Below are 23,550 nucleotides of genomic sequence, written 5' to 3' on the forward strand. Positions count from 1 at the left end.
AAATAGGCAACTGAAAGTATGTGGATAAATTTTCTCATCCCTTAAAGTCTTCCTGTATGAATAACACACTGCATCACAGTAAACACGGAAAGTAGCTCAGGAGGTGAGAGAGGTGAGAGAGTCATTGCCTCTTTTTTCTTATCTATTACCAGTATATTTCTTTAACATTTCTTTATTTATTTCATGGATTGAATTTTAGAAGAAAATTTCAACTTAAAACGAAAATCTGAATGTCTTAAAATGTAATAACCTGCCTCGGTTGTATAATGCACACAGTAGAAATCTGTCAGCATCATCGTGTTTCATCATAACCCTGTGCTCAAAACTCGTGTTAATACATAATCTGCTCTGCATGTACACATCCAGCATTTAATCAGGTTGACGTTGGCTCTGAAGAGTCTGCTACTGGCTCTATCATAACTGTCTTGGGAACAATCCATCAAAGATGACAAACCCTGCTGGAGAACTCTTTTATTTACAGTATGAATCTAAAGCAGAAAAAAACAATAATTTTCTTACAGTTGTCAAAATTCACAAATTCTTTGCTATAATAGGATTAATAAAATTAGGAATTACTAATTGATTTTTAAAACTGCAGTCACATGTTATAGTACCACATTAGCCTTTACTGCTGAACACCATTATGGAGTAAGCTGCCAGTGTGTAGTATACAATAACCAGTTTTCTTAAACCTCACTAAAGCCTTTTCCGATACAACTTTTTATAAAGTCTTTTGTCCAAAACCTCCAAACACCTTTTCTCTTTGTATGTCAACAGCACCATCAGTCAAAAGATATTAATCAGATTGTGTGATCACTCTGTTCACACTGCTCTCATAATGTTTTTACCAACTTCATGCACTACTTTGCGTCAGCTTATTTAGCACAACAACATCAGTTCACACCATTTTCACAGTTTCATTCTGAAAAAAAATGACCTCCATGATCTCAGGGCTGGTTACAGCCACGGTGAGAAATTCTAACAATATTCACTATTCTAAAGTAAAATTACAATTTTTTTAAACTGCTGGCTGAGAGATGAAGATGTCCTCGAGGCCAGTTTAGCTACAAGGTTGAACTAGAGTATAATTATATTTGCAGGGCAGAGTTGGGCGAGATTCAGGAAGCCAGGTCCAGTGGGGTTAGAGCATGCTGCTGTGTGGTTGACATGATTGATAGACTCCTCCCTCAATGCTTGCAATGATCCCTCAAACTGTAATGGCCCAGAGAGAGGGGCAGCATGGGAACATCTTCTCAGAGATGAATGTCCTGTACCTGGGGTCCTAAGCCCGGTCCTTCGAAGTCTGAACTGTCAAGTCATCCTCATGCATCGATTGGAAGCAGTGATAAATGCCTCACTGCAGTTAGTACTAGATGCCTATGGAACAGGGTTGCAGGATCCCTTTTTAGCAGAAACCTGGAATTCATTAGCAAAGCCATAGCAGCCCTGACCGGACATTACTACCTTTTTATATAATTACGTCCACTCTGCAAAGTTGCAGGACTGGCTAAATCCTGTACTGCATTTTGTTAAGGCAAGACCGAGAACACAGGAACACAGGGCCTGCCAGTCCTATCAATCAAAGAGTAGCCTAGCAAATGAGCAATTTTAGTTGGACATTTGGAATGGGATTAAAGCAACGATGTGTGCAGCAGAAAGGGCAAAATTATCAAAGGTTATAAGGACTGCATCTGTATATACACAGTGTTGTCATGGCATTGTAAATAAAAAGTACAACAATTCAGGCACATTTTGTACGTCTTTTCAATAATTTGTATCAATTCACAGCTTTAACATTCTAAAAGGTTTGTGTTGTTGCAAAAGGCGTGAAGGTCTTTCAGAGGGTCTCCTCCCAGCTGGTTATACAAGGAAAAACCTCTAAGAGGAAGCACCAAGGAGGGATCCTAACCAGATGCCCAAACCACCTCAACTATCTCCAGAACACTCTACACTACTCCCCCCTGCACAGTCTATTTTTGCATTTGGATTGTCTGATTACACCTACTGTCATTCATTTCTGCAATATTCTTCTTAACCTCTTTATTAAGAATCGAACCGTTAAGATACCAGGATGTTGGATTTGTAAAATATAATCTATGTCATTTTCTGCTGTTATCAATGAGATTTAAATTTAGCAGAACAGAATTTGGTATTGAAGACTTTCTGGTTTAGTGTCTTTATGTGGCAAGAAAAAATGAAAGCAAAACATGACCAAAAAATTCATGATTAGGGGAGAAATTATCACAGACTTACTGTACAAACCAACGTAGCTCAGAATGATAGATAAAGAAGATACTCAGTTAAACAGAAGAAAAGAAAAAAGTGAAAAGTGTAATGAATCAGAAATTTGCCTAATCATATATGGCTGATGGGGGGACAGAAAGAGATTGGGCTAACTTTATTGGATTCCTTAGGGGACTAAGCCATAGAGAAACCCTCATATAGCTAAAGGTAAGAAAATGTAAGCCAAAGCTTAACTGACCCTTACATTTCTATACCCACAATCAGCCTAACTAAGATCTGCAAATGGTACAGAAACATTGAAGTTACTGTTTTTTTTTTTTCATAACTCATTGAATATATCAGTCGTATATCAATGTAATTTCTGGGGAAGAGCTGCTATTGTGGGAACAATATTAGCCATGTGCAACAGGGCTAAATGGGGTATAGGTTACTGGGAGTTCAAACTCAGATGGCTGTGCATTTACACCACCAAACAGAAAAGCAACCCATCATGTTTATGACCCCAAAACCCAGTGAAAAAGAATCTTGACTTCATACAATTTCATTCTCTCTCAGCTTTTATGATATACTGATTTCATAATGCCTCAACATGTAAATCATGCAGTTTGAATCAAACTGAGCACACTCTTTATTCTCCGTCTGCCTGCAGACACAAGGGAGAGAATTCAGAGCATAACCAAAGTCTTGACATGTCTCTGTGAATAAGGGAATTAACTTATAAACTCATAAATATGTTGGTTGCAAAAGGAATTACCCATCCTATTCAAGGCTGTTCGTCTTTTCAAAATCCCCCTTTTCTCTATGCAAACACGAGCTATTCATTTGAATAATTCTCACTAAACCTGTCTTATCCACTTGTTTTCCCTTTGAGAGGCAATCACCCGTTGTCAGCTTGTAATTTATGACCACATGCAAATCTGCTGCAGTTTTACAGGATTGCATTAGAATACATTCTTGTTATTGTGAAGCATTATGGTAAATGGGGAAATATATGCTTTTTAATGGAAAAAGACAAGGTGGATCTTGAGTTTTATGTGTTTCTGAGACACTGAAAGCAAGACGGATTATATTTGCATTGCTACTTTTTTATTATCCTAATTATGCAAAGAGTTTACTGCTGTGAAATGCTTTTAAAAGGCTTGTGAACAACCAGCTTCTCTGTTAAATTAAGATACATCTAGATTCTTGTTTTTTGTATTCATGCTTCCCAAACAAGTTGATTATTACCCTAGCTGTAACTGTTGGTTACCAGGTAACCATGGTTAACAGTTAAGACATCCAATGCATTCATTGGAGTATTAACAGCTGGCAGCACTAAAAGCTTGGCTAAATGTGGCATGTTTTATACAGCACTTTGAGTAATGCCAGAGAATTGAAAAGCGCTATATAAGTATCAGACCATTTTAATTCAATTTTATACAGCGCCAAATCTGTCACGGCCTGGAGGTTCAGCTGGTCGCTGATCAGCTGTCTCTCTCTCTCTCTCTCGCCAGGGCGGAACTCATTGTGGGTTCACGCCCTTGTCCCACGCCCTCGGAGGAGGAAACACCTGTGCCTCATCAGTGGATGGCATTTACCAGTAAGCCAGGAAGCAACGGCTGTTCTTCGCTGGATCATTGTAAGAATCGCGTCAGAGAAAGTCAAGCGTCTAGCAAGTGTTTTTCCATGTAGTTGTGTGTTTGGAATCTAACGAGCGTTTCTTTGTGTGCAGACCTGAACTGTTTTCCCTGGTGTTCCCTGAGTGATGAGTGTTCGAGTGGATTCGTGTTTGGATTGTTTGGAGAGAGATGAGAGTGTTCACCTGGATTTCCCCCGGAGCCCTGCCCCTCTCACAAGCCTGCCACAAGGCAACTGTTACATTGTAAGGTAGACCTTACAATAATACATACAGAGAAAAACCCAATAATCACATAACCCGCAAGCACTTTGGCGACAGTGGGAAGGAAAAACTCCCTTTTAACAGGCAGAACCTGCGGCAGAACCAGGCTCAGGGAGGGGTCGGCAGGGATGGCCTACAGTCTTTACTTAAGTACATCCAGATGTAGTAAATTTGTTTAGTCAGCTCTTTTATCCATAATTTTTCTTTAATATTTGTAATCCCACTGTAGATATTGACATTTAATGGAAAATCAACATGTCACATACTGTTCAAAGCCTTTTAATTCCTTTTTAAGTCTTTATCATTTGGTTCAAAATTGACGTTAAACACACTCTCATTTGAAAAAGAAACTGCACTAATGAAACCAACAAAAGGAATTAAAAACCAGTCTATAGCAGGGGTATAGACAGACTGTGTGTTTACTACAGTACAATATATATACAGTTTAATGTTTATTTATATAATGCAGTTGTTGTTGTTTTTTGCACTACTTTGTCAAAGGTAGAAAGGGAAAAAATATTTCAAACATATTTATGTGATTATTGTAGCGACTAGGCTTTTAAATGAATCAAGATTCAAATTAAACTGTCCACAAAGTCTGTGCTTTATTTACATTGAGTAAATAAATGAATTATTACAAAGGTCATTTTAGTCATTTTGCAAGGTAAACTCTAAGGGGTCCTGACTGCACCCACAGTAAAAACCAATGATTTTAGAAAACACTCATCTTTAACGCTATCATTGGTACAAACAGATCTTTTAGCTCCCCCTTCTGGTAAATTTGTGTAAGATCGACCAAGACAAATGCCCACATAAAACTGTTTCTCCTGTATAAACAAGCAGCTATCAGATGGAGCTGACCCTATAAAAACACCAGATTACAGTGTGAGAATAGTGTTGACCAAACAAAACCCTAGCCATGTCAGCATAAAGCAACCAGGTGACCATCTGAGAATTGTTAAAACAGCAGCTAAAACTTCCAAGTAACCCATTTGCTGAGTCTGACCATCTACAAAATCAACAAGTGAATAAAACAAATATAAAAGAAACAAAAAAGGCCATACAATATTCAGATCTGTGATTCTGTGCTTAACTTATGTCCCTGTTGTTTTCTTACCTAACCTAACGTTATGGTCTAAGCCACTAATGACATTTTAGAAATTTCAATAATCAAAACCTGAAGGGTTTGATTATTGAGGGAAGTTGCGATTTATCCCAGTGTCATTGTCCTTACACAGTCACGTTTCATCAGTATTTGTGTGTATATGTGATGTGTTGGTTGTCTGTTTGTTTGTTTGTTTGTTTGTATGGACATACTGCAAATCAATTTCCCGTTAGGGACAATAAAGTTACCACCACCATAAAGTATTTTTAAGCTGATCACTTATTTAGCATTGAAATTTCAGTCCCAACTACAACGATGATTCAGATGAACATTTTTTCAAATGTAGTCTTGCTTTAAATACATAAACCCATAAACAGTACAAACACTACACTAGGTCCACATAAACACAAATGCCAAAACAACACCAAACCAAAACACGCATCTGACCTTTTCCTTCAATACCTTAGTAACACGTTATGCTATTAAGCATAGTTATTATAGTCTGCACCGACGCGGGCGCTTCATGTGGTATAACTTGTACTACTTGATTCTACTATGTGTAATACGCCTAGAATTATGCAGTCTGCCTGTCACGGCTGCCGAGGCGAGCCGTGTGGATATAGAAGGAGGACCCAAGATGCAGGCAGTGGATGAGATACCGGTGGTTTTATTTACAGAGGTGTAGTGGCAAACAAACAGTGGGGCATAACAAACAACTAAAGACACCTAAACTGGGAGAACTAAAATAACAGACCTGGGAGCATATGACAACGGATGATGAATAGCAGAGAGACGCAGACGAGGAACAGGACACCGTGGAACACAGGGTAACAGACTGACACAGAGTTACACAGACTGACACGGAGGAACACAGATGAACCGGCAACAGGCAGGAGAACACACAGGGCTTAAATACACACACCAGTAATCAGGGGATGCGAGACAGGAGGGCAACACAGCTGGGAGGAATCTGGGCTGACGGGACAGGGGAAACGTAAACTGATCACACTCACATATGACACGGACCTTCACAATAAAACAGGAAACTCAGATACATGGAACCAGACAAGACATTGAACTAAACAGACAGATTCACAAACAGATGGGGAGACACCATAGACAGACAGATACAGACGCAGACTCAGAGGCAGATCGAAAATAACACAGAACTTAAACAATCATCATCTAGAAAATGATAACAAACTAGAAGCGCTGGGTCACCGACCCAGGACCATGACACTGCCACATTTCAACTAAACTTTCCTCTGCGATTTTGTGTTGCGTACTAGTACTTCCATCACAGTTGATTCCTTTTTTTTAAATAAATGCTATAAGTGACATTTGCCCCAGGCCCATCAGTCCTATATTTGCTCTTAATACACCTGTAACAGACAGCTTTGAACCTTTTTAGCTGTACAACATAAAACCAGTGATTTGAAGCCACAACCAAAAACACCACCATGATCCTGTCACATTGGTCATCTGTCATCTGTGGAAGGCCAGAATGGTACAGTGTGTACCTGGGTTTAGGAACACGGTTTAAAACCATGGATATGTTGTGGCCTCAGTGAATGACAGAGCTGAATTATCAACCAACCCTGATGTTCAACATAAACTTTGACTTAAGTGTGCACTTACTTCTCTCTGTTAGATAAAAAAAAAAAAAAAAAAAAACATTTCCAATGATGAAGATGAGTCAGACTTTAGATAACTGCATTTAAAAACTGCTGGAAGATATCAGCAGGCTATGAGGCAGGGGTGCAAACGGACCGGCAGCACCGCCATGTGGTCACATTGGGAAGTTACATCAAACAATTTAGTCATAGTTGGTGCAAGTTGCCAAAAAACCCATGAACCCATATAGTCTTTCTCTCTCACACAATCATGTTTGTATCAATTAACAGGACGTTGAATTCACCTTTTTTATTTGCTGGAGGCTTGCTCAAGCCTTAATCATAATGTTTTCTTTGCCTTTCCCCTAATTTTATAGCAGAAATCAGTACATTTAGGCACGTAGACTAAATGAAGATGACGTGCTGAAGCTCAAACTGATCAACAGAATGGCAAAGAACAGTGATTTAACAGACACGGAATGTGACATCCTTGTTGGTGCCAGAATTCAGATGAGAATGATGAGATTGCTTCTACGTGATAGGATGGCAGCAGTAACTTAAAAAAAAACATCAATTAAAAAAAACAGAGTAAACAGAAGAGCTCATTGTACTGCAACATGGATGCAATCAACTTATCGCACTACTGAGGTTTTTCTGAAGCTTAGGTGGCTTAAATAGTAGCGTTCTGCTCATCTGTGTTTTTGGCTCAGGTGTTTCTCATCTTCCCCTTGACAATACTTCACATGTTTTTTGCAGGATTCAGGTCAGGGGAGTCAGTTAGCCAATCAAGAACAGTAATGTGATGATTTGGTAGTAGCCCTGGTAGGTGCTGAGTCCTACTAAAAAAGGAAACCTGGATTTTTATAAAGTTGATCACCAAATGGAAACATGAAGTGTCTACTTGAAAATCTCCAAGTAGACAGTTGCATTGACTTTGGACCAACCAACTTCAGAATGCAACATGGCACCCAAATCATCAGAGACTGCAGGAACTAAACACTGCACTTCAAACACCTTGGTTTCTGTCCTTCTCAACTCTTCCTCCAGATTCTAGGACTTTGATCCCAAGCCAAGTCATCAGTCTTTCCCATGACAGCATTTATGTGTACTGAATTAGACTAAGATACATGGTATTTATACAGTTTGTACTTGCATACATAATGAAAACAGAATATTAGTTTACATTTTTTTAATTAAATCGTTTAAAATATGAACTTTTTGACAGTATTCAGATTTGTTCATATACATTAGTTTATTTACTGAAATTGAACTATAGCCGGTGTGCAATACCATTTTGTACCATGAGATGGTGTAGAGAGTCTATCCATCTCCTTCCACGTAGCCAATTCAGGGTTGTTGAGGGGGTGCTGGAGCCCCATGGATGTCTTGGACACAGGTAGAACACAACAACTTGTCACAGAAAGACCCCAACTCTAGATTTGAGCCCAGGACCTTCTTGCTGTGGGGTAACAGTGCTAATCACTGCATCACCATACCACAGGGTTTACAGAGTTAATGTCCTAAATGTCATAGGGTGAGAGGCACCCTGAACAGAGACCTGTTTAACAACTCTATTCTATAATAGTTTTTACAAATTGATCTATGGGACAAGGAATTCCAGGTAAGTTGCAACTTTTTTCGAAAGGTAAAAAAGTTGGTAGGCAGTATGCATATGAATAAAATACAATATATACTGACAACAGACAGCGTGAACAATGGCGCTTCCTGTTATATAAAATGTCCACACAATGAGAACCTGCAATGTGTTGACCCATTCTGTCCTGTTATTAAGTGCAGCCCGAGACTAACCTTACAGCAGAGCTCTGAACCACAAAGTTTCACATACAAAAGATATCTTATTATCATTCACCCTAATGTCAGAAGGGCTGATCATGTTAATCCACAGTTTAATACTCTAGCAACCAGCCTTTTCACATAAAAGGGGTGGTGTTGGTAGAATGTCACCAATTACAAAACTCCAGGCAACAAAGTGATTTATTTTAAACAAATCTTCCTATCTAGAACAGCAGCGTGAACATAACAGAAAAGACACTGTGTGGTTATGCAAGTTATTTAAGTAATGTTAAAACCACTGGTGTTTGTGCATTTGAAGTTCCATCACCTAGTTCATCCTATTGGAATGCAGGAAGTAGAACTAACAAAAAGCTGCAGAAGTTAACAGGCTTTTCAACATAACCCTTACATTAGGGCATAGGAGTTCCTGCTGGTTTATAATCCACTGTTTCATTAAATTACACCTGAAGTAAAGGATCTTCATAGTACAGAAAACTAGGGTTGAATGCCATATGGCAATGGATCCTGCTGAGAGGCAAACCACCTTTCTAATGCTGAAAACCGAGGGTTAACCCTTACATTACCTGGTTTAGCCCAAACTCCTTTTCATAGTATAAGCATCAAGCCTCCGTTCTACAGTATTTATTAGAGGTTATGGAAACTTATACCTGTTTGAAGAAAAAAGCTAATCCCAACCAATAAAAGTACACAGCACACAATGACACAGAAGACAAAGGACTACACATTCAGACTCCAAAGACCATCACTGCCATGCGTCGAAAGCATGGGAAAAAAGGTTTAATGTGTCAGATGAGTTACTCTGATGTCAGACTTTCATTTTCCTATCAGTGTAAAATTCAAAAATCCAGGCAAATCATACTAAATACGGTTCTTTTAATTATATTAGGCTTAGGGACAATTAAGTTAAAATACAATATGATTATATATAAACACTGTCAAGATTACAATGTACAATTAACAAGAATTTGTGCATGACACTGAAAAAGAAAAAAAAATCAACATTAGCTAAAACACCAGTTTAACTGGTTTAGTAAATGCATCAAGAATTTGAATGTTTGTGCCGTCACTTTGTTGTCGCAGCTTCCATTAATATGAAAGACCCCACAGATCTGAGAGCAGTGTGAACAGAATCAAAAATCACATTTTTCAGTCACAGAGCATCAAACCGTCGCACAATGAATGAGCAGAAGTGTGAAGCAGACAGGTGTGGTGATACTGTGATGATACTGTAGGTGCTTAAAGGAGAAAAAAAGTGCATGCAAATAACTGATTGTTCACAAATGTAGCTTTAACAACTACAACAACTAGCTGCTGATCAAAATTCACAGTATATTATGTGGGGAGAAAAAAAAACAAACTAGACTAAAGTAGCTAATGTTATGCTTCCATTTACATTATTTGCTTTTAGTGTGAACAGAATAACAGCCATCATGACTATGTGCGACTATGCAAATGGTTAAATGCAGCACAATAGTTGCATTTAGAACTTTTAGTAGTGGTTATTTTGGAAACATGACTTAACAGAGTATGCAGCAGGTTTCTCTCAGGACATCTGCAGGACCCCCACGCCCATCTTCCTTTTATTTGTCACCATTTTGTAGCAGCTGTTAGAATTTCTAAAGAGAAAAGCTTGTAGTTAAATAGCTTGGTTAATTTGTCTTATTAGTGACCGCAACTTTGGTTGTCGTCCTAGAACCCCAAAATAACAATAAATGTGATAAAACTGCAGTGCCTGCTATTCTCTCCAAGACCGCAGATTGAGCTTCTAGGTGAACGTGACGCATTACTCCTGTCATGCAATGGCTCAACAAGTCGTTAGTGGAAAGAATGTTTGCTATGCTTCGAGCAAGCCGAACCAGTTAGTCGAGAGCAACGTAATGCTGTGCTGAAAAAGGCGTCTTCCAGTTAAGCGCTCTGTAGGAATTAAGTTAGACACGCATGTTATGCAATTGAGTGCGTTCATTTCAAACAAGACTATGAGTGCTGTCACCAACTCCATTCTGCTTTCCTATTTAGACCTTTTAAATTACATTAGCCAGTCAGTATATTCACGATTTCTTAAGAGTTTTTTTTGTTTGTTTGTTTTCTAATATCACAGCCTGGCAGTTGTGCTAATAACGAGTGGCATCGTCATAGGACGTCACATCCTGTTCAAAGTATTCCTCCAGCTTCCACTGCAGGGTCTCAAATGTAGGCCGGTCCTGTTCATTTTCCTTCCAGCAGTCCTTCATAATGTCATACAAGACTTTGGGGCAGTTTGCGGGGCATTGCATCCTGAAGCCCTCAGCCAGTTTCTGGACCACCTGAAAGTTTGTCATTGCTGAAAGAATCACAGACTCACATCAGTACTAATCTTACAAGCTGGAATTCTTGCTAGATCTTTGTATTTGATAGAAATCAAATCTCACCTGGGTACGGCATCTGGCCAAATGTCACAATCTCATACAGCAAAATTCCAAAGGACCAAACATCAGATTTGATAGTGAACCTGTTGTCATGAATGGCCTCTGGAGCGGTCCATTTCACAGGGAATTTAGTTCCTTCTTTGGCTTCGTACACATTTTCGCTTTCTTTCTGCAAGCAAAAAAAGGCACAAAGATCCAGCCAAAAGTGATCATCAAAGCACATCAGTTTATTCCTGCAGTACAAACATGTGATGTGATCCTGACAGTAGTATAATAGATTCTGTGGATTAGTTTGAGGAGTATTTACAAGTTATGCCTGAAAGCAAGCAATTACATTTAGTAAAGAATGCAGGTTTTCTGAAGGACGTATGACTGGAATGAACGGCATCATGAAAGCGTAGAATACCAATTTCAGTTTTACACTCACCATGAAAACCCTGGCCAGGCCAAAGTCAGCCACTTTGCAGATGTTGTTTTCGCCCACTAGGACATTTCTGGCTGCCAGGTCTCTGTGGATGTAGTTCTGTAACTCCAGAAAAGCCATGCCTGATGCCACCTGTGCAGCCATCTCAATTTGATCTGAGATACGCAGTGTTCTACCTTTATCCTCTGTAATCCAAAGAGAAAGCCAAGTTACTGGTCACAATCTTACACACACACTTTTTCTTTTTTTTAATGAAGCATGCCGGTAAGGAAACAAGTATAGTTAGTAGAGAATGCTAGCTTCTCAAAGAATGTATCTATTTAAGTCTGTCACTTTGACAGTAACAAATTCTTTGTTCCGACTACTGTGCCTATGTGGTAATTTCTATGATTTCATTTCTCTGCCTCCTCACATGTGACCCCAACTCTGCCAACAAGAGCTCAAACTGCCCTGCATAGATGCATACAAAAGCATTTTGGATAAAGCTTTAACTTCTGGATATAACCATGAAATCTTCCCTGCTGCTGGGGAACTGGATGAACCCAGAATATCAGTTTCTTTCTTTACTTGTTTAGAAACATCAGGACTAGCTCATCTTGGCTTGATGTCTTCTTAAGCCAGATAACACACACCAATTAGTTAAACTGCAGCAATGTCTTAAAGACATAAAGACCTGGATGGCCGCTAACTTTTTGCTTCTTAATTCAGATAAAACTGAGGTTATTGTACTCGGCCCTGAAAATCTTAGAAATATGGTATCCAGCCAGATTCTTTCTCTGGATGGCATTACCTTGGCCTCCAGTAACGCTGTGAGGAACCTTGGAGTAATTTTTGACCAGGACATGTCCTTCAACGCACATATTAAACAAATATGTAAGACTGCGTTCTTCCATTTGCGCAACATCTCTAAAGTTAGAAATATCCTGTCTTAGAGTGACGCTGAAAAACTAGTTCATGCATTTATTACTTCCAGGCTGGACTACTGTAATTCATTATTATCAGGATGTCCAAAAAACTCACTGAAAAGCCTTCAGCTAATCCAAAATGCTGCAGCAAGAGTACTGACAGGGACTAGAAAGAGAGAGCATATTTCTCCTGTTTTGGCTTCCCTTCATTGGCTTCCTGTTAAAACCAGAATTGAATTCAAAATCCTGCTCCTCACATACAAGGTTTTAAATAATCAGGCCCCATTTTATCTTAATGACTTTTAGGAACAACAAGTAGGCCTGCAGAGCGAGAGCGAAGTGCTCTAATAGGGTGATATGGTACTACGAGTATTTAAAAGTAGAATGGGAGGGAGAGCCTTCAGTTTTCAGGCCCCTCTTCTGTAGAACCAGCTTCCAGTTTGGATTCGGGAGACAGACACTATCTCTACTTTCAAGATTAGGCTTAAAACTTTCCTTTTTGCTAAAGCATATAGTTAGGGCTGGACCAGGTGACCCTGAATCCTCCCTTAGTTATGCTGTAATAGACGTAGGCTGCCAGGGGATTCCCATGATGCATTGAGTTTTTCCTTTCCTCTCTGCATTGAATCATATCTGTTATTAACCTCTGTCTCTCTTCCACAGTATGTCTTTTATCCTGTCTTCCTTCTCTCACCCCAACCGGTCGCAGCAGATGGCCGCCCCTCCCTGAGCCTGGTTCTGCCGGAGGTTTCTTCCTGTTAAAAGGGAGTTTTTCCTTCCCACTGTCGCCAAAGTGCTTGCTCATAGGGGGTCATATGATTGTTGGGTTTTTCCTCTGTATCTATGAAGCGCCTTGAGGCGACTTTTGTTGTGATTTGGCGCTATATAAATAAAATTGAATTGAATTAATTTTTGGGTGCCAGGGTGCTGGAAAGGAGAGTTCGTCCGCTAGTCGAACCTCGGATACAGGAGGAACAATGCGGTTTTCGTCCTGGTCGCGGAACACTGGACCAGCTCTTTATCCTCTCCAGGATACTTGAGGGTGCATGGGAGTTTGCCCAACCAGTCTACATGTGTTTTGTGGACTTGGAGAAGGCATTCGACCGTGTCCCTCGGGGTGTCCTGTGGGAGGTGTTGCGGGAGTATGGGGTGTCTGGCCCATTGCTACGGGCCATTCGATCCCTATACAACCGGTGCAAGAGCTTGGTTCGCATTGCCGGCAATAAGTCGGACTCGTTCCCGGTGGGTGATGGGCTCCGCCAGGGCTGCCCTTTGTCTCCGGTTCTGTTCATAATTTTTATGGACAGGATTTCTAGGCGCAGCCAAGTGGTGGAGGGCTTTCGCTTTGGTGGCCTCAGAATCTCATCTCTGATTTTTGCAGATGATGTGGTTCTGTTGGCTTCATCGGGTGAGGGCCTCCAGCTCGCACTGGAACGGTTCGCAGCCGAGTGTGAAGCAGCGGGAATGAGGATCAGCATCTCCAAATCTGAGGCCATGGTTCTCAGCCGGAAAAGGGTGGAGTGCCCACTTCGGGTCGGGGATGAGTTCCTGCCCCAAGTGGAGGAGTTCAAGTATCTCGGGGTCTTGTTCGCGAGTGATGGAAGAAGGGAGCCGGAGATCGACAGACAGATTGGGGCTGCAGCTGCAGTAATGCGGACGCTGCACCGGTCTGTCGTGGTGAAGAGGGAGCTGAGTATAAAAGCAAAGCTCTCAATTTACCGGTCGATCTACGTCCCTACCCTCACCTATGGCCACGAGCTGTGGGTAGTGACCGAAAGAATGAGATCACGGATACAAGCGGCAGAAATGAGCTTCCTCCGAAGGGTGGCTGGCCTCTCCCTTAGAGATAAGGTGAGAAGTTTGGCCATCCGGGAGGGGCTCAGAGTAGAGCAGCTGCTGCTCCACATCGAAAGGAGCCAGCTGAGGTGGTTCGGGCATCTGCCAAGGATGCCCCCTGGGCGCCTCCTGGGTGAGGTGTTCCAGGCATGTCCCACCGGGAGGAGGCCCCGGGGCAGACCCAGGACACGCTGGAGAGATTATATCTCTCGGCTGGCCTGGGAACGCCTTGGTGTTCCCCCGGATAAGCTGGAGGAGGTGGCTGGGGAGAGGGAGGTCTGGGCCTCTTTGCTTAGGCTGCTGCCCCCGCGACCCGGCCCCGGATAAAGCGGATGAAGATGGATGGATGGATGGATGGATGAATTAATTTTTTCCCCACACAATCATTTTTTTGGATGAATTAACCACTAACCACAAAATGTATTCTGTAATGGCCTTAAGGACTGTGCTTTTTGACACAGATTACTCTCACGTGTCCAGCAGCTCAAATAGACCAAATCAGTAAATCTATTTAAATCTATTAACCAACATGACAACAACTATTTCACCGCTCACTCAGCTATCTTTATCTCATGGGAGATATTCTTTACAGTTAACATCTGATCTCTTCAGTCAAAACTATCAAATACAAATACATAAAAATTCTAATAATTACAAAGATCTAACCAACCTAGAACCTTAGATGACTCCTGCTAATCTGCTTTAAATCAATGAAAACAAAAGAACACAGAGTCAATCTGTCATATATTACAGGCCAGTAGATAACTTGTAATTGTCTATTTACAGCAGAGCAGAATGAGTCACTCCTCAGTAAGACTGCTATCATCACCTACTTCCTTTAACCAGATTTTTTAAAACGTGAAGTCTAACAATCCAAGACAGTGATATATTTCTTTTGTATGTTCTAAATTCTTTACACAATGCATCTGATCTGTTACTAAAAGATTAAAATCTCGGTACCATGGCCTCTCACTGGTGATAACTTTTTAAAGAACAACAGCAGCAGCAGCGGTGGTTCTGTCATAAAGCAGAAGCTGTTCAGAATCACAGGTGCAAAATAAAGAGTGTGGCTGTCTTACTTTGAAGGTACTCCAACAGGCTGCCATTTGTCATCAGCTCTGTGATTATGTAGATGGGCTCCTCCAAGGTGCAAACGGCATACAGCTGAATCAGCTTGGGGTGCCGCAGCCTCTTCATGATCTGAGCCTCTCTCAAGAAGTCCTCTGCGTCCATGGTGCCTGTCAGAGGTGTGTAGTGATTTCATGGTTGTATACTGGCACTCAAAGCAGCTTAGAAATATGGTCATTTTTGTTGAACCCAGCAATGCTAACTGCTCTGCCAACAAATACAACTTGTTTGTGACATACATTTAACTTTACTTTTAAATATATTATCTTTATTTATTATAAGCTATTTTCAGATGGGTGCAAGTGGGCATCTTTCCAGAAAAACCTACTGCTAATTGGAATGTCAAAGGAATCTTCTAAGAAGCTTTCATGCATAGGAACTTGAGTCATATCCCATTTTCAATTCATACGGTTGAAGATCATATCGGCCCACCCAACTTGTAGAAGCAGTACTTATAGGCAGGTGTTTTATTTTATACAGCTGTGGCCATGGAAGTCACTGTAAAACTTGAATTTAATCATTTGGATGGATAAGTGAATACTTTGGTAACATAATCCATCAGTAAGGACAGATAGATGGAAATATACCAATTAGCAGTCACATAAAAACACAAAAGGCATATCTTTATGAGCACTGGCAAGTGAAGTGAATAACACCGATTATCTCTTCACCATGGCACCTTTTAGTGGGTGCAAAGGAAATTTCTTTCCTTAAATTTGATATGTTCGAAGCAGAAAAATGGCCAAGCATAAGGATTTGAGCAAGTTTGACAAGAGCCAAATTATGATTTCTATATGGCTTGGTCAGAGCAATGATAATTTGGAGCTCTTTTGGAGCGTTCATAGTCAACAGTGGTCCAAAGAAAGACGAGTGGTGAACCAGTGACCAAGGTCATGGGCCGGAAAAGCTTACTGATGCATGGTGGGACCGAAGGTTGGCTCATGTGATCATGAGCTACTGTAGCTCACATTGCTGAAAAAAATGTATGCTGGTTCAAGATGTCCGAATGCACAGTGTATCACAGTTTACTGTGTACAGCGCTGCATTGCTGCAGAACAATGAGTTTCCAAGCTGACTCCTGTACACTCCTGAAAGCACCAACAATGGGCGCATGAACATCAGGACTTGACCATGGAGGAATGGAAGAAGGCAGCCTGGTCTAATAAATCCCATTTTGCTTTACATCATGTGGATAGCCAGGTGTGTGTGGGTCGTTTACCAGGATGCTCTGTGGGAAAATGGCAATCCAGCAGAGAGTTTGATGCTTTGGGCAATGTTCTCCTGGAGAACCTTGGGTCCTGCCGTGCATGTGGGTGCTACTAACATGTACCAACTACCTAAGCATTGTTTGAGAGCATGTCCACCCTTTAATTGAAATGGTAATCCCTGATGGCTGTGGCCTCTTTTAGGTTAATATGCCATAAAACAAAAGTTGGCTAAGGAATGAACACTCAGGGCTGTTTTGACAGCAAAAGGGTCCCAACACAGTTTTAGGAAGGAGGTCATAATAATATGTCCCATCAATGTAAACACCATTTTCATTATTAGCTCTAGTATCTAGAAGCACGCAGTAGTCAGGTGCTAATGATAAATAGCTTATTATTGGTTTAATAATTTGACGACAACTTCATCGGCTGATTAAGTTTCTTTATGTGAATCACTCTTTTTGTAGTTTTTAAGAGCAGCCCTATTCTGACAAGGTCAGAATGTCTGAGTATTTGTCGTTTTGTGTACCTGGTTTGAGAGTCTTCACGGCAACTGATGTAGTTTCATTCCATATGCCTTCAAAGACCTCACCAAACTGTCCCGCTCCAAGCTTTTTCAGTAGTTTGATGGAGCTACGATTGATTTCCCATTGGTCCACTGTGTTATAGGACAGACCATAAGTCTGTGGAACTTCTATCTGCAGACAGAAAGAGTCACAGATTTAAAATTAGTTAATTAATTAGATAAATAAATACAAATTATGCATCGTGCGTGGCAGCATAGTTTGTTTTTTACCTTTTTGCATGGCTCACCCAGACGTGCACAGAGGCCATCAGACTGTCGGGAGTAATGTTCCACTAACTCCTTCAGTGTTTGAAACGATTTGGCCCTTGACACATAGTAGTGACCATTGTCCAGTTTTCTCAGCTTGTAATGCTTCACCTTTCCATTGTCAAGCACTGTAAAATAAGTTAATAAGGCAACATTTGAACATCTCAAACACTATCAAAGATAAAAGTCTGAAACTTTTATTAGTCTTTCTTACTCTCAAAACGAATCATAGTCTGTAATATGGGACAGATAAATTGGCGCACTGGTGATGTAATGACCCTTACAGGAAATGCATGAGACTTTCTATACTAACTAGTTTATATTTCTTTACTTAAAATTATTATTTTTATTATTATTATTATTGTAATAGGACTTTTATCAGAAGAATGATAATTATGTTTGTAGCAGCAATACATTTTTTAAAAAGTGGTAAGCAAAAGATTTCTGTTATAAAACAGCATCAATATTTGGATTGCAAATACTCCATAAGGTTATCAGCTGGCTTTAATAAATAAATATAGCAAAAATTCAACCATGGTGGAAAGAGCAAGGACAGAGTGGAAAACAATACAGATAAGAGCTCAAAGAGATAAAGTGATCCTACTATTTTTTATGGCAGTGGAGACCTCGATTAAACTTTCTGACCTTTAAACCATTAGTCACTAAACAATGCTGCAGTGTCAGGGAAAGTGTGCATCCAATAGTATGGGAACAACAAAATGTTAACTATGTGAGAGCTGACCAACTTTTAGTAACAGTGTCAACGTCTTTTTGAAATATTCTCTCGCATAAGGTCTCTGGTTTTATTTTGTCTTGTTTTAATATTTTACGGTCTACATTTAAAATAAAACACTGTGGCATCCCATAAATGTTTAAACAGGTTCACAAGACTTTTACAAGTCAAAAAGCCACAGTAAAAGCAAACACAAGTGAACTTCCTAAAATGCATGTGACAGCATTATGGTTAAAGAAGTAATAAAGTCAAACAGCTGATTGCTGTCACTAGTCACAGTTCCTACCAGACCAAGTAAGACTGTAGCAAGAAAACCCCTGAGTGGACTAAAGTGAGCAGCTAGTAAGTGTGTTTTATTGGTTAGTAATTCAAATTTTATCGCTAAGAAAGAATATCTTTTTACAATATCACATTACTTTAGCTGATTTCATTCTGAAGCATTTTCATTTATAGGACCTGCCGGGTCCCATATTCACAAACACTCTAAAAATCAGTTACGACAGTTCCAAACTAAGAATTTCTAGCAAGAACTTAGAAGGGATTTAGAACAAAGTCTCTCAAACTCTGGCCAAAAAGAGACTTAAACCAAGGCATGACTGAATATGCAGGGCTGTTTAGGATGTAACCCATTTAATTTTATTAGCCAACTTTCAGAGGAAACAACTTTACACTTCTGGTCATTTATCCAGTTAGAGGAGCGGGGAATGGAAGAATAGGCAGATATTTCACAAGGTTTGGTTTTGGAGACACATACCACAGAATGGACTAAAACAGTTTAAAAGCCCATTTTTCAAGTGAGTTTGTGTAGGACATTACACAAGTGCTACTAAACCCCCCCCCCCTTCTCGATGTCTTATTTTTGCATATTTGTCACATTCATCATCAAACTAATATTAGACAAAGGTATCCCGAGTAAACACAAATGATGATGTTATTTATTGAGGCGAGAAAAGCTATTTAAACCTGCCTGGCCATGTGTGAAAAAAATAACTGAACAGAATTTATGGAGTCACAGAACTATTAGCATGGGTGCATTGTGTTGCTCACTCATTTTGAAAGAAGGGAAAATCATGGCTATACTACTTTAATTTTCACAAGCAAAAAAGCTATAAAATTTATTTGATGACATTGACTTCAAAAGAGATGAAGTCAAGTGAGAGGTTACCTGACAGTGAGAGGTCTCCTTTCTGACTTTCACAGTTTCTGACGAGAAAGGCTCCATGCTTGTTCCCTCCAGCCATCAGCATCTTCTCAGCATCCAGCCTCTTGGTGTCAGGGAAATACCATCTGGACATCAGAATGGAAGCAGGATATGTCCATATTAGCAATGTTGCAGGGAAGACATGTTTCTGGACTGTCAATGCTTAAAATAAAAACTGCTGACACAGATATATCTTCTGTCATTTTATTTGGGTTTTAATGTTATTTATTTCCCAAGGAAACCAAGAAATCATCACAAGACAAATTTTAGAGTCAACTCTTTGCAAGTTTTCCAACACCAAGCAGATAAATAACGGTCACAGACAGAAGTCAATGTTTTACATGTAAATTAAGTAAAATCTTATGGGCAATCTACCAGTATCAGGAATCATATTAACCACTACACCTTGGGCTCACTTTGTGTCTGCGTGTGTGTCCTTCAATGACCGTAGCCCTTCTATAACCAAGCTATGATATTTATGCTCACTTGGACTTTAAAAATCTAATTGAAAGAGTAAAAAAAGTCAAATCTGTATTTGAATGGTCTGACATTTTGAAAAGTTATTTTGACAAAAAAACTTTTTTTCCTTTGGCAAATATACTTCAACTAGATAGTTACACAACATTATGACTTTGTTTAACCTGTCAGAGTACAAAATTAACAACACGGGGATTCCCATTATGGGCAGAGTAAACCAAGAAAAACAATGATGTCACTGCACAGTTGCAGCTTAAATTAATTGTACGTTTGCATCAGTGCAAAAACACAATAAGTTTTCCTCTTTGAGTCTTAACTGGCTCATCTGGGTGCTTTCCCTTTGTAATGCTCAAAATCAAGTTAAAACTGAGGGTTATTTTCCAGTATTCACACACTTCAGACATATACAGTATCTCTGTCGAGAATTAGAGTGAGATTAATCAACAACAAATTCAAAGAGAGCCACATAGTGCCAGATGTAGAATTCAAAGGATTTCAAATCATAATCATAAACTACACTGTCTATAATGGAACAAATGTACCTGCGGGAATATTGAGTCATAAAACTGACTGATTGAGCTGTGACACCGTTTTCCATTATTAAAACAAAAGAGCTGATCATCTCATCGATAGGATTCTCTCTCTAAAATTGCGGAGTCTTTAGAAAGAACCTTCAGATGACTGATCTAAACTGGCACTATATCCTGAATATAATGTTCAGAGTGCTGTATGTTTCCATTTTTACTAAAGTACTGGTAGTAGATTCTGCTGTGTAAAACTTGATTTCTACTATTAGAACAACCACCTCTTCTTAATCACTGCTTATAGTCGAGGCTCTCTACCAGTCCACGTTACATTTGAGCCAGATTATTTTATGTGGTTAATCTAGATTTGATTAAACTGACAATTAAATTACACACTACAAGTTTTGTCGACTTGTTCTGAACTAACGAGGCCTGACTTTTAGTTTTCCATTAGTTATTTACAGATAACGGCTTTCCTGCAGGTACACAATGTGGCAGACTGGATAATTCATTGTGTAATTGCATTATGGAACAGGTCTGCCTATCTATTAGGTTTGCAACTGGACAAACTATGACACAAATAATGCCAAGACTGATTACCTCTTGAACTGGGTTTATTCTTGTAAAAAAAAAAAAAAAAACAAAAAAAAAAAAACCCTTCCATTATTAGTTAGGAATTTGTGTGACGTCATCTTTTTTCCAACAACTAAGCTACACATGGCAGCAAAGAAAAAGGTACACATTCCAGGATTGGTTGCTCTATAGTACCGTGCCCTACACAGGATACCTGAAGCTGAATTTATGACAAACCAATCCTGTCTTTATTCTCAACACTAGAGTTAAATGGCATGAAATGCCAGCAATGTGGCTTTAATGTGTGGTTCTGGTTCTTGTTTATGATCTCCACCTTCAACAGGAATCATTAACCTGTAAAGCTTTCCCAGCATTTCCTGGTCTCAAGGTGAATGATTAACTAGTTTCGGCAAAGACTTTAGGGATAAGGAAAACACGCCGTTACATTTTACAGCCTTTTACCCGTGGGACATGACTGACTATTCAAATGTTTTAAAAACGTCAATCTCAGGCAGAAATAGAACAGTAAAACACTTAAATCACAGGCTCAAGTACTTCAAAAGAATTTTGAGGTTTTTGAGGTACTTCTGCATCTTCTACATTCTGTCACTTTAGAATTGAGAGTGAACTCTAACGACATCGCCTTTACAACACTGTATTTACCATTCAGCTTCAGGAAGTATGTTCTTTTTAGTTGTTACTACCAGTTAAGTTAATACATGTTTCATTGGAAGAAATCCCTTCAAGGAAATTTAAATGACAAAGTAATTTAAGATTAGCTTCCTCCTCATACAAACCTATTCCGTTGATGACTGTCGATGACCATTTGTTGCAGTTATTTAGCATTAATAAATACATTTTAAAAAAAGAAATATATATATATATATATATATATATATATATATATATATATATATATATATATATATATACAAACATTTTAAGTGTTAGATTAAAGAGAAAGTTTCACTTTTTGTTGTCATTTTCGACACAACTGATATGAGAGGATTACTCTATGATGAAAATCCCTGCTGTATGTAACCCTTCTGTAAGTAGAAGAATATGACTGTGCGGATACAATTTGACTTGACTTTCCTTGGAAAGGAAATAAACATCTATTTTGTAGTATTATTGCCTATTTCCCCCTCTAGATTATTTTAAACTCTCAAAAAAAATATGTGCATTTACTTTGACCTGTAATTGATAACAAAAAAAAAATGTTAACTCGTTTTTCAAGTTGTTCTTCCATTCCCAAACAAAACAAAAATGGCTCCCCCCCCCCCCTCAAAAAACAAACTAAATAAAATAAAATAAAAACCTTCAGCTTGGGATTCAAATAAAACACATTTTTTTAATGGTTAAGTTTGATAAATTATATAAAGAAGACTTCACATGATCCTTCATACAAAAGCTATACTTACGGTTCGGCATTAATGCTCTCCACAGGCGCCACATAGTTAGCAGGGATGTATCCCTGTTTGGAGGCTGACACCCCGGTGAGGGCTTTAGCGAACCACCAATCACCGGCACTTTTGTCCAGGGCCTCTAAAGTATCCCCCGTGTTGAAGCTAAGATCCTCTTCTGTGCGAGCAGAGTAATCATACAGGGCGACATAATACTCCACATCAGCTGGTGGCAGCGGCGGTAAATCTCTTGTTGAATGAAAGCTCTGTTCGTCTTTGTCAGCAGCGCTCAAGTTTTTAATAACCGTCGATTTTTCCCCACGGTCGGTCTCGTCTCCAGAGGGGCCATTTTTTTTAAAACACCCCAAAAAACTGTCCCAACAGGCAGAAAACCTCTTTTGGATCTCCATGGTACTTTCGTCAATCACAGTCGGTCATTGTTTTTGTCAGGAATAAACAAGGAAATCGTTTAGAGAATCCGTCCTCCTGTCTTTATGATCCACATCCCATTAAATACAAGCGCATTTATTTTTCCCAGTTTGGGATGGTGGCGGTCTTAGACCTGAACACACGCCCAGCTATCACAGATCGGTGTGAGGGGAAGGGAGCGGTAGTTTAAGTGTGGATCTTCGTGTTAGAGGATCGGTCTCACTGTTCAGGTAGCAATCACCTGCACCTGCTCAGGAATGGGGAGCGGCTCGCGCTCACTCTCCACTGGGGTGACGTCACGCCTGCGCTTATAGTCGGGTTAGTCACGCGTTATGAATGTGGGAGAATTCTGATTCATGACACTTTTAGGAATATTTTTTATACATAATTTTCCATTTTTAGAGGCTCAAATGTAATTGGATAATTGACTGGCAGTTTCATGGCCAGCTGAGGCTTTTTACATTGTTATTTTATCACTAACTGAGCAGATAAATGTATTGATTTTACAGTGAATAGAAATAAATATGCTCATTATTTCTCCTTAATGTGACAATTAGCATATAAATGCTTAGAACTGTCATCATGGAAAGGTTTATCTTTATATAGGTATAGTTGTGTTCTCCACTTTGCATGCAGTCCTCATACAGTCATCGGGCTTGAAAACCTTATCTTTAAACCATATCTTTCTTATCTTTACTCCTCAAAACATACCTGTCATTGTAGCCTGGTAGTGCTACAATGACAGGTGGTTTGTCCCCTCTAACCACATTTTTTTTCCTCCAGAAGCAGACTTGACTTGTCCATGTGTGCAGCTTCAAA

General features: G+C 39.6%; 1 protein-coding gene across 1 annotated transcript; it reads right to left on the bottom strand.

Annotated features, from left to right (window-relative positions):
- Positions 1–9,393: 9,393 nt before the first annotated feature.
- frk (fyn-related Src family tyrosine kinase) lies at positions 9,394–22,977 on the bottom strand. Its single transcript, XM_082505349.1, has 8 exons — positions 22,321–22,977; positions 19,290–19,411; positions 17,356–17,519; positions 17,089–17,257; positions 15,306–15,464; positions 11,489–11,670; positions 11,065–11,230; positions 9,394–10,976 (listed from the first exon to the last, which is right to left on the bottom strand). The coding sequence occupies exons 1-8, from the start codon at positions 22,710–22,712 to the stop codon at positions 10,768–10,770; spliced, it is 1,563 nt and encodes a 520-aa protein (XP_082361475.1). The 5' UTR covers positions 22,713–22,977; the 3' UTR covers positions 9,394–10,767.
- Between the last annotated feature and the right edge of the window lie 573 nt (positions 22,978–23,550).

This window comes from Aulonocara stuartgranti (genome assembly GCF_965226115.1).
Source record: "Aulonocara stuartgranti genome assembly, chromosome: 15".
In the NCBI taxonomy this organism is placed as follows: domain Eukaryota; kingdom Metazoa; phylum Chordata; class Actinopteri; order Cichliformes; family Cichlidae; genus Aulonocara; species Aulonocara stuartgranti.

Bases quoted from the DNA above. Each gene is read 5' to 3' on its own strand.
- frk (XM_082505349.1), bottom strand. From the start codon at position 22,712: ATGGAGATCCAAAAGAGGTTTTCTGCCTGTTGGGACAGTTTTTTGGGG. The intron at 11,671-15,305 runs GTAAGACAGCCA...TTTGGATTACAG, and splicing joins CCTGTTGGAGTACCTTCAAA to AGGATAAAGGTAGAACACTG. The intron at 10,977-11,064 runs GTGAGATTTGAT...TGATTCTTTCAG, and splicing joins TGGCCAGATGCCGTACCCAG to CAATGACAAACTTTCAGGTG.